The sequence below is a fragment of the Sceloporus undulatus genome, chromosome 6, assembly GCF_019175285.1.
Source record: "Sceloporus undulatus isolate JIND9_A2432 ecotype Alabama chromosome 6, SceUnd_v1.1, whole genome shotgun sequence".
NCBI lineage: Eukaryota > Metazoa > Chordata > Lepidosauria > Squamata > Phrynosomatidae > Sceloporus > Sceloporus undulatus.
The window spans coordinates 101,469,738-101,480,828 of NC_056527.1; the positions used below are offsets into that span (position 1 = coordinate 101,469,738).

Here is an 11,091-nt window from a genome sequence, read left to right on the forward strand (position 1 = left end):
TTATGATGATTCCACTACACTTTGGGACAATAAAGGAACGATATAACGATGTCGTGTGAAAATCTTCTATGACACTGGGGACCAGGGTTTGAATCCTCCCTCTGGCTCTCATTCATAGGTTCACCATTCGTTGAAGCCGACTTCATAGCAGTTAACAACAACCCTTCCCAATTTGGGTCCTTCCAGATGTGTTGAACTATAGTTCCCAAAATCCACTAGCCAGTGGCTATGATGGAAGTTGTAACTCCAACAGAACTGGAAGGCACCAAGTTGGGGAATCCATAGATCTGTTGGACCATTTCGAACAGGCCTGCACAACATATGACCTGGGGGCCATATGCAGCCTGCTAAAGGATTTTGGGCAGCCCGCAAGGATGTGGAATGACTTCGGGGCTTCTCTGCCACTTGGCCTCCAACTGAGGAAAGGACCATGTCAAGGAAGATGGGCAAACACTCTCCCTGCAAGGCTTTCTCTTGAGAAGGCCAAGCGGCAGAGACAGATGAGGAGCAAACGCTCGCACTTCAAGCTTCTCTGCTGCTTGGCTTTCTCCTGAGAAAAGGCCTGGGCAGAGGAGAGGGAGGATAGAATTAATATTAATTATATTTTAATTGATTGATTGATTGATTGATTGATTAAAACCAATTTGCGGCCCAAAGAAGTTCAGCCTATTTTAATTTTGGCCCCTACCTACTGTCAGGTTGTGCAGGCCTGAGTTAGAAGATGACTCCACATTCTAGAATTATGAGCAAGACAATGAGAAAAGGTTCATGTTCCTAACTACTTTCTCTACTGGCCTTCCAGATGGCTTTCACTTGGTCCTACAACTTTCCACTAGCACCAACCAGTATAGCCAAAGGTGAGGTTTTATGGGAGATGCAGTTCAAAAACATCAGGAGGACCATAGTGCCAGGTCAAATTAAGTATGATGTCCAAACAAGGCTGCCAATCCCAGATTTAGTTTGACCAGCGGTTCTCAACCTGTGGGTCGCAGCTCCTGTGGGGGTTGAACCACCCTTTCACAGGGGTCACCTAAGACCATCGGAAAATACATATTTCCATTGATCTTAGGAACCAAGACGCCACCTCTTATGGTTGGGAGTCACCACAATATGAGGAACTGTATTAAAGGGTCACGGCATTAGGAAGGTTGAGAACCACTGAGTTAGACTGTCATGCAGTGATTCCCAAACTCTGGCCTTCCAGATGTTTTGGACTTCAGCTCCCAGAACCGCAGACCATTGGCCAAGATAGCTGAGGCTTTGGGGAGTTGAAGTCCAAAAACATCTGGAGGACCAGAGTTTGAGGATCGAATAAGAGCAACAGGAGGAAGAGCAGTATATTAACTGTGTCCCCATCAATTGTTCTCCCAGATATAATGCCCCCCTCAGCCGCTGTTCCATCCATGGGAAAAAATTTTAAACAGTTTGCAGAAGATGTTTTGCACCCCCCAAAAAATGACCTGTTTGAAAATGGGCAAAAAGCCCCTTCCTTTCTCCTTCAGTCAGATCAAATGTACTCTGTCTATTTTTTATCCCTTCCCTGACTGGGTTTCCTTTTTCCCCAACCTGATGTTGGCAGATTGTTCACAGGCTTCCAATGTCAAGTTTAGTTTGGCCCTACGGGCTTCACCTTCAATTACAAAAACATATTTCTTCTTGTTATTACATTTAACAGTGACAGGGAAGCCAACAATTAAAGAAGAGGAGCAGGAGAGAGTTGCATGCGTCATAACAATCCAAGAATGATGACTGGATTATCCAGAAATAAGTCCTTTGTTATGTCTTTTGTCAGAGACATGTTTAATCAAAGTACTGTATGATGTATGCTGGAAAGACCCTAAAAACCGAGAGTTCAAATCTGTAGGATAATTGATTTTTCTGATACTAAAGAACAAGTGTCATAGCTTAATGCTATCTGATGTGTTTACTTGGAAATAAGTCCTGCTTAGTCTAAGTATACAGTATACTTTAAGTATATTTTAGTCTTAAGTATACAGAGTGAGCAAAACATGGCCCTCCATATGTCGTTGCACAAGACCCATCAGCCCTAGCCAGCATAGCTAATAAGGGGGAATGCTGGCAGTTGTAGTACAGCATGAAGGGCTACATTTAGCCTACAGGCTTAGTAGGAAAGTGTACTTTTAACCCTACTGTTCTGCTTCATGTTTGGGTAAAAGTCTTAACCCTCAGATACCCCATCTTCTTTATTAGTCATGAACACAACAGACCAACTTGTTGAACGTAAAAGAAATTTTAAAATATATGTCACAATTAGATTATGCCCCTTTTTGTAACAATGCTGCTAAAATGATAATTTTCTTTTCTGCTACAATCTGTTCCTTCATTTACACTAAAGTGGCACTTATAGGACAAGAAATCTATTTTATGATGTTAGTAACTGTTAGGTTTTCAAACCAACAATGATTAATATCATCACTCAATTGATTCATGCATGTAGCCCTATTAATATTACTATACTTGATGTTTTTTACAATTCGCACATTGATATGTGCTGCTTATTTTTTAAAAGAAATACATTATTTGCATTTGTAGTTTTTCTCCATTGAGCTCAAGGTGATATAATATGATGTTGTATCTCTTCCCCATTTTTATTTTCACGGCAATCCTGCAACATAGACAGGGGTGAGTGAAAATTACTGTCCTAGGCTGCATCTGTACTGCAGAAATAATTTAATTTGACACCACTTTAATTGCCATGGCTCCATGCTGTAGAATTCTGGGAACTGCAGTTTGTTGCATCAGCACTCTCTGACAGAGAAAGTTAAATGTCTCACCAAACTACAGTTCCTAGAATTCCATAGCAGGGAGCCATGGCCATTAAAAATGGTGTCAAGCAGGATTAATTCTGCAGTGCAGATGCAGCCTTAGTATTACCCAGTGAGTTTTATAGCTTAGTGGGAACTTGGAGCTGTGCAGGCCAGTTCTCATTCCAATACTCTTATTTATTGTGTAATTATAACTTCTCCAGCTTGCCATCTGGACCAGTTGAGGAATTTGCTCACCTGATAACTTCTGCTGGTTAGTGATTGGAAACTGTACCCCCAAAAAAGTCCAGATAAGCGCAGAAAACAACTTGAGAATGCGGAGGAAAATGACAGCAAAGCGCAATATGGTAGCCCAGTACCTCCAGTGTCCGGCTCCACCAGAACAGCGAGCACAACCCCTGGTGAAAGTGGAGAAGGAGCCAGACCCAAATGCTTCGGATTCATTGGGGGTATCAGAAGGCTCTGTGAAAACCTATCGCATTGTGCAGGTTGGGAGTGCTGGAGGAGGCCTAAAACTGCAGCAGACCAGGAGCGAACGACTGGAGACACCCCAGCGCTGGGAGATCCAGGGTCAGGAATTACCAACTCCAGACCTTACGCCAGTACAGTCGCCTGCATGGCGAAACCTGCAGGTGCCAGAGCTTACACTGACAGAAGATGTGGAGACCTACTTGGCTACGTTTGAGGATGTGGCAGAAGCCTGCAAGTGGCCAAAGGAACAATGGGTGACCCGGCTCATGCCGGCCTTAAATGGAGCCGCGCTCCAGGCCTACAATAACTTGGATCCCAGAGAAAGTGGGGATTATGGAAAAGTGAAGGCTGCTATCTTGCGGGAGGATGCTGTCAGCCAGGAGAGGCAGCGCCAGAACTTCCGTCACTTCCGTTACCAAGAAGCTGAGGGACCCCGGGAAGCCTGTGCCCGGTTGAGGGGGCTCTGCCATCGCTGGCTGGAGCCAGAAAGCCGCACCAAGGAACAGATTGTGGAGCTCTTAGTCCTAGAACAGTTCTTGACCATCCTGCCAGAGGAAATGCAAGACTGGGTTCAGGAATATCGCCCAAAGACCTGCATCCAGGCAGTGACCCTGGCAGAGCATTTCCTGCTGAAGCAGCAAGAGGGTGAGAGATGGGATCAGCAGGTGAGAGCACTTTAGCATAAGTCTAGGAAGTTGCAGGGATGTGGTCTTACTGCTAATCTCTAATGCAGAATCTAGTAACTTGCACTGAGACCCAAGGAATCCTGGTTTTAAATTATTTTTAAAGGAAAAGATTTCCTCCATTATTGTTTGAAGATATTGTCACAGATAAAACCCTTAAAATATGCACATTGGTTGCTGTATGGGCATTGAAACTCTGTGCCAGCCTTTCTTAGTCTTTTTACTCTGGAGAAACCCCTGAAATAATTTGCAAGTTTCAGAGAACCCCTGCATAAAAATCGTTATGTCTATAGCTAAAAAAAAGTTATTTGCAATCATGATGTCTTGTGGAGCCCCTAGCAGCCTCTCTCAGAACCCAGAAAACTATGCTTCCCTGAAGGCAGGAAAACCTACTCTGTTTTCCTTCGACTTCTAAGATTTAATCCAGTGTTGCACAAATCACAGAAGGCCCCTGCTGTTTTCACTCTTTTTAAAATATAAACTGATTCAGAATGCTGAATTCTATACCTGGTCATTACTGCTCATAGTCCTAGGCTGCACTGCAGAAATAATGCAGTTTGACACTGCTTTAACTGCCATGGCTCAGTGCTATGGAATTCTGGGATTTGTGAGATATTTCTGTAGCTTTGTGAGATATTTAGCCTTCTCTGCCAGAGTGCCTCAACAAAATAGAGATCCCACAATTCCATAGCACTGAGCCACAGCATTTAAAGCAGTGCAGATGCAGCCATAGAATATAGTCAACCCAGGAATCAAGAAAGTGAAGCCAATTCAGATGGGTTTAGCAGAGATCGCACAGCAGGAGACTACCAGAACAAGTTTCATGTGCAAAATCATGTTTGAGAATGACCCTGGTGTGAAATTCATGTCTTAAGTTAGAAAATTGAGGTTATGTTTACATCAAGAGTTGAACTGTTTTTTGTGTATAGATTGTTTTATTTTTTTGTGACTACAGTGAGTGACTTGCTAATAAAACTAGAATTGTTAGTAGTGAGAAGGCAAAGTAAAGAAGCAATGGGAATAATATTTTAACATCTGCAATATTCAGCTGTGTGAATATTGCAACTGAATCAGTTTTTATTTATATTCAACAGGGTTCTTTGTTCCCCAAATCCTTCTGTCCCCCTTCAAAAAAATAATGGCATAGCTAATATGTACACATCTGGCCAACTCCTATAGCGGCTTAGTTTTGGTCACATATTCCAGGACCACATGAATTCTGGGCCACCATGTTGAGTGTATTAGAGTGTTTACTTGCCCCGATTTTTGTAATACTTGGCAGGTATAACATCATCCAGTTTATTTAGACCACTGTGGTCTGCATTGGCCTTTGTGGGTCTCAGATCGTACAAGCCTTGCTTGTTATTAATGAATGAATTGTGAGTCTTTTTCTCTAGAGTTTTCACACCTTAGTTACCCATTTTGAACCAAATCCAGAGCCCATGTAGCTTAATAGCAGGACCAGCTCTGCTGTTAGACGAATTGAGGCAATTGCCAGAAACTACAGAAACAGATACAGGGAAAGGTGGTAGTAGTGGCACCCAGGCGGCTATTTCTTTTGAAATCATTGACTCTTTCTCTCTGTTAAAGGACAGTTTTGTGTATGCCACACAGCCTGTCCTCGAAAATCTCCTCCCCATGATCCCACCCTTTTTTAAACTACTGTACTCTTCTGTTCTTGTTGTGCAGAAGATAATATCTCATTGCCAGTGCTGAAATAAGATTCGGATACCAATTGAACCAGCTTCTAGACACAGAAAAAGGAGGGAATTGCCAGCCACAGATGCTGGCGAAAGGTCAGGAAGAAAATCTTCTAGAACATGGCCACATAGTCCGAAAAACAAAGGAGGGAATGTTGTCTTACCTGTAGCCTCAGGCAACCAGATGTCTTAGGCTGGCTCTGTATATTCTCTTCTGCCCATACTTTTCTTTCTAGCTTCCACTTATTGATTTGTTCAAAGATTAAAATGGGAATCCTATTGTTTTTGTTGTTGTGTAATTACTGACATTGTTGTCCTCTTTGTTTTGAATGGGGTCTATGCTGCTGTTTCAGGTGCTGGGGCCATTTGTATTTGAGGAAGCTGTGAGTTTCCCGGAAAGTGAGCAAATGTCAATGGATACTAGGCAGATGGTGCTCTGCAGAGATTCCAAGGAAGATGCTAACGAAAACCCCTCCTCACTAGGTAAGAGTATTTGTGGGGCTTGTGCAGGGTGTACAGATGGAACAATATAGAGAAAGTGGTATGCAGACATGAGCTTTTAACATAGCATTTCCCTAACTTTGATCCTCCAAGTGTTTTGGATTTCAATTCCCAGAACCCTTGGCTAGCCTAGCCAACAGTTAGGAATTCTAGAAGCTGAAGTCCCAAATATCTTGAAGACCAGAGTTTGGGAAACACTGTGTCAAACCACATGTCCAGCAGAAACGAACAGATTTTTTCATATATATATTTAAAAAAACAAAAACGTTTTACACATAAAATATTAGTGGGTCATGGCGAAACCTGAGTGTAGATTCTTTTTTTCCCATAATATGGTGAGTTTCTGTAGGAATTAATTTTTTGTTGCAGTTATGGCCTGAAACAGATAAGCTGAAAAATGCAGTTTCTGGCCACATTTGCTACATAGTGTTTAAATGATGCACACCTTGAATGCAGAGGGAAACCACCCCAGACTTGCATCTTTCTCAAAGAACTGGTCCAAAAGGAAGTGGTAAAATACTGCTCCTTTTGGTGGTCTAGTTTAAAACCGTGGCGGCAGCCTGGATCAGGACTGGGCACATGTGGCTGCCATGTCCATGGTGTAAATTGTGCCATTGTGACGACAGACCACATTTTTCAACCTGTCTGTTTTGGGCCTGTATCACCGCTACCCTGCACACACACACGCACACACACCTGCACTCAAGAGTGGCAAATACTCAGCATGACCACAGCATCATGTGGTTCACGTTCACTTACACATACTGGCTCAATCCTATGAAAATGACATACACTTTCAGAGAATTCTTCATAAAATACTAATAGCATGTTCTTGTTTTCCCAAGTCTTTGCAATCCATCCATTTGTTTCTGCAAATGAAATTGTTTACTATTCATTTAATAGCTTTGTTTTATTATCTTAAGTTATTGTTAACAGGTTTACCATAAGTTGCTCTAAGAATTATTTGTATTGAAGTGCAGAGTAGCTGGTTCAATATATCAATTTTGGCCTTTGACCTTCCAGATGTTTTGGACTACAACTCACATCATCCTTTAACATCGGCTGCATTTGGAGAGGTTGATGGGAATTATAGACCAAGTCATCTGGAATGTTAAAGGTTCCCTGCCCCTCAAATACATAAATCCCTACTGGTTGAATATCACTTGCCACAAATGTGTGCGATCAGAGTTGGGATATTTATTTATTTATTTATCTATCTATTTATTTATTTATTTTAATTTTGGGATACAAGTGGTGTGTAGTACATATATGTGCTGTAGTTGTAAGGCCAGATTGAGACATGAGGATCTGTAAATTAGTGGGAATCTAAGCATAGTGCTTGGTGCAAATCTAGGCCTTCCGCCATAGATCCTCACATCTTTCTCCAGCTTCGCAGATAAAGTACAGATATATATTACACTACTTGTATAGTGTATCACAAAATCCAAGATATTCCAAAACTCGAAGCATCATGTGAGTACTCAAAAAAAGTTTTGGATTTTGAAGTATTTTGGATTTCTGGATAAGGAATACCCAAACTGACTTTGCCTGTCACCTTGGAAATATAAATATACCTAAAAGGTGCAAGTTATAAATTATGTGAATGAATAAATAAATAACTGAAGAGGACAAACTCTGAGCATGTTTAGAATTAAGAGACAGTGTAATATCATGGTCAGATTATTGGACATAGGTAACAAAGGTTCAAATACCCACATAGCCTGATTTTAAATGCTTTTTTTAAAATTATGAGTAGTAGTAGTAGTGGCAATGATAGCTTTCTAACTCCCAGAAACTTTAGCTTTTGTGTATAAAATGCTTCTTTCCTTGCACATGATTACAACACCTTTTTTTTACTTGTTGATTGGTTAAACAGGATTTGCAGTGGTTAAAATTGGCACTTTTCTTTCAATCCAGCAGGTGATGAGAACCAGTCCAAAAATGACGAAGAGTTCCTAATACAAGAAAGTACAAAGAGGCAAAAAAGCCGTCTCCATCCCAGCCTTCAGCCTGCTCAGTTTTCCCGGCAGAACACCGATAGACCACTAGTCACAAACAAACAGGCTTCTCACAAGCAGGAAGCCCTTTTCCCCTGCCCCGAATGTGGAAAGAACTTCTCTCGGAAATCAACGCTCACCAGACACCGGAGGGTGCACACAGGCGTCAAGCCCCACCAGTGTACCGAATGTGGGAAAAGATTCTTGCACAAATTCAACCTGGTGAACCACATGAGAACCCACGTGCGAGAGGAGTCAAGCCGTTGTTCATTGTGTGGGAAAAACGCAAAGCGAAATTCAAGCCTAGGGGGTCAAGAGAGGAAAGCCGGGTGTTGTGAATGTTCAGAAAGTTTTGGGCCACAGTACAATACAGAGCAGAGAATGCCTGAAACTGGGGAATCATTCAGCTGACTTCAAATTCTGAGGAGAGAAATAAAATGTAGCTGACTTGAATGTAGAGAGGAATATTAGGAAATGTTCAGACCCCAGTGCATTTTTCTAGAAGCTGGAACCACATTCTGAGAATGAGGCAGTTACCTTGAATGCAGTCAAAGCAAATAATGCTTTCAGCAGCTCAATTTGGTTAAATATTTTATTTTTATTTTTGTTTGTTAACATTTAGGGGAGCATAAAGTCCAAGAAATTTCCCTCGGAAACAGTAGAATACCAAGTGTCGAAAAACAAATTCTGACCATGAGCAGTTATAATGTAAGCTTCACTTCATGTTGTTCATAGGAATCTAAACTAAAGATGTATTAGATGGTCCAAGAAAACAGTATAGTGGATAAATTATCCAGTCATCTCTTGCTCATTCATTATGTGGTCAAAAATCCGTTATTTTGGGGCAGGCCTCCAGGTTATGCAGGTGTGGGGAGAACATGTGGCCCTCCAAGTGTGATTGGACTGCAATTCCCATAATCTCATACAGCATAGCCAGTGGTAAGGGATGATGGGAGATGAGCTTCAAGAAATTCTGGTCACATATTTCCCACCCCTGAGAGAATGTCACCTCAAAGGCCTTCAATCCAGTGCCTCCTTATCAAGTCATGTTTGACATTGTGATATAGATAAGAACTGATCTACTTACTGGCGGTCAACTTTGAGTTCCTGTTGTTGTTGTTTTAAATAGTGCCTCTGTAAGAGGTATTTGTTGTCCATTTCAAGTTTTCTGTTATAGTTGTTTGGGTCAGGAATCTGCACCCTACTCACACTCTTAATCTTTTGTTTTGTTGTGTTGTCCAACAATAAACAGCAAGAACCTGGGTAAAATCCAAAGGAATGACCCAAAGGGGGACTTTGGACTTGGGTTAAAACTGTTTTGAAAATGATGACATCTGTCAAAAGTTGTTTGTTCATAAAAAATGGGAGCTCTTATTGTGCAAAGGAGAGGGAATCAAAATTCCCATTGGGTATACTTAAAATAGCACTTTGGACTTCTGCCTGTTTGTTTTTGGTACATGCCTGTCAAACACATTTCAAATATTTCAAAGGCCTTCTAACACTACCAGTTTTTTTAACCCCTGTAACATTGTTCCTATACCAAAACTGCATGTTTGGAATTTTGCAACAGTTATAGCTGCATATGTAAATTTTAGATTTTTTTAAAGAAAGAGAAAAAATTGTTTTTGTAAAATTTTTATTAAAGCTTTATTTTTTGTAGTTTGCACATTAAAAGAAAAGGTTTAAAGTTGTAATAAGAATGTTTAGTTCCTCATGTTCCACTTAGTTTGGGGATGGCAATTCTTTATTTTGTTGTTTTCTTATGTAGTAACCCACTGGGTGACAGTGGATGGCAGTGACAAACCTACTCTGAACAAAATTTGTCAAGAAAAACCCATGATAGGCTCACCTTAGGATCGCCATGAAATGACTTGCATGCACACAACAACAACAGCCCAGCTGAATTCAAGACCACTGAACAAAGCCACTTCTTATGAAATTGATTTGGTCATGGCAGAATAAGGCTCTAGTATCTTTCACACATACCTGGGAATAAAAAATTCCCCTTGAATTCAGTGAGATTTAATTACAAGTAAACATCCAAAGGGCTGGGCTGTAAACACAAACACAATGGGCCCTTAATATCCATTGTGTTAATACAATGTGCACTCACTCCCCTTTGCTTGAGTCTGCATCACGTGACTGGCTTGGAATCGAACAGGAAGGACAACAGAAAGGCAACCAGGTGGGGAAAAACATGACGTTTTAACCTCAATCCTAATTGCTAGAGAGGAGTGACTCTGGATCTGGTATGGAAAAACATCATGCTTTGCATTGCTAGAACAGGAGTGACTGCGGATCTGAGCTACAACAGGAATATGGAATGGGCAGCCTTCCAAATGTTGGATTACAACTTCATTCATCCATAGTCAGGATAGCCAATGAGAAGGGGAAATAGGGTTGCAAGAGTGGAAACTTGCAATCTGTACCTGTAACAGTTGTGTATAATAGGAGCCGGTGTGGTGGTTTGAATGTTGGACTGTGACTCTGGAAACCAGGGTTCGAATCACCACTCAGCCATAGGATCCCACTGGGTGACCTTGGGCTGGTCACACTCTCTCAGCCTCAGATGATGGCAATGGCAAACCCCCTCTGAAGAAACTTGCCAAGAAAATCCTGGGATAGGTTGCCTCAGGGTCACCATATGTCAGAAATGACTTGAAGGCACATAACAACAACAAAAAGTAGGGACTTGCAGCAGGTGTTCCTTGTTACCTGGTTTGCATGACAACTAATACCTGTTGAGATTCTCTCTTCTACACAACCATTAAAGGTGCAAAAGCTCTTTCCATTTTTCACTTTAGCAGCTCTTAAGGAGAAAATACAGTCCAGCGTCATCCGGGAGGCTACAAATTTTCCATCTCTCGACTGAGTGAATTGTGGATATAACCCAGCAAAAAATTGAACTCTGTGCTGCTAGTGTTTGATGCCAATGGCAGGGTGGCAACCTTTG

At 41.5% G+C, this 11,091-nt stretch overlaps 1 protein-coding gene across 6 annotated transcripts in view; it reads left to right on the top strand.

Annotated features, from left to right (window-relative positions):
- LOC121935751 (zinc finger and SCAN domain-containing protein 23-like) overlaps nucleotides 1-9,812 on the top strand; it is a 482,958-nt gene extending 473,146 nt beyond the window's left edge. For 4 of the 6 annotated variants that reach the window (XM_042477600.1, XM_042477602.1, XM_042477598.1 and 1 more), the window contains exons 2-4: nucleotides 2,990-3,922; nucleotides 5,994-6,123; nucleotides 8,059-9,812. In XM_042477600.1, the coding sequence (XP_042333534.1) occupies nucleotides 3,101-3,922; nucleotides 5,994-6,123; nucleotides 8,059-8,549 (1,443 nt within the window). In that variant the 5' untranslated portion in view covers nucleotides 2,990-3,100 and the 3' untranslated portion in view covers nucleotides 8,550-9,812. Of the gene's footprint in view, nucleotides 1-603; nucleotides 858-2,989; nucleotides 3,923-5,993; nucleotides 6,124-8,058 lie in introns of those variants that run through there. The other 2 variants (XM_042477599.1, XM_042477603.1) reach the window with 2 other exon arrangements.
- The last annotated feature ends 1,279 nt before the right edge of the window (nucleotides 9,813-11,091 follow it).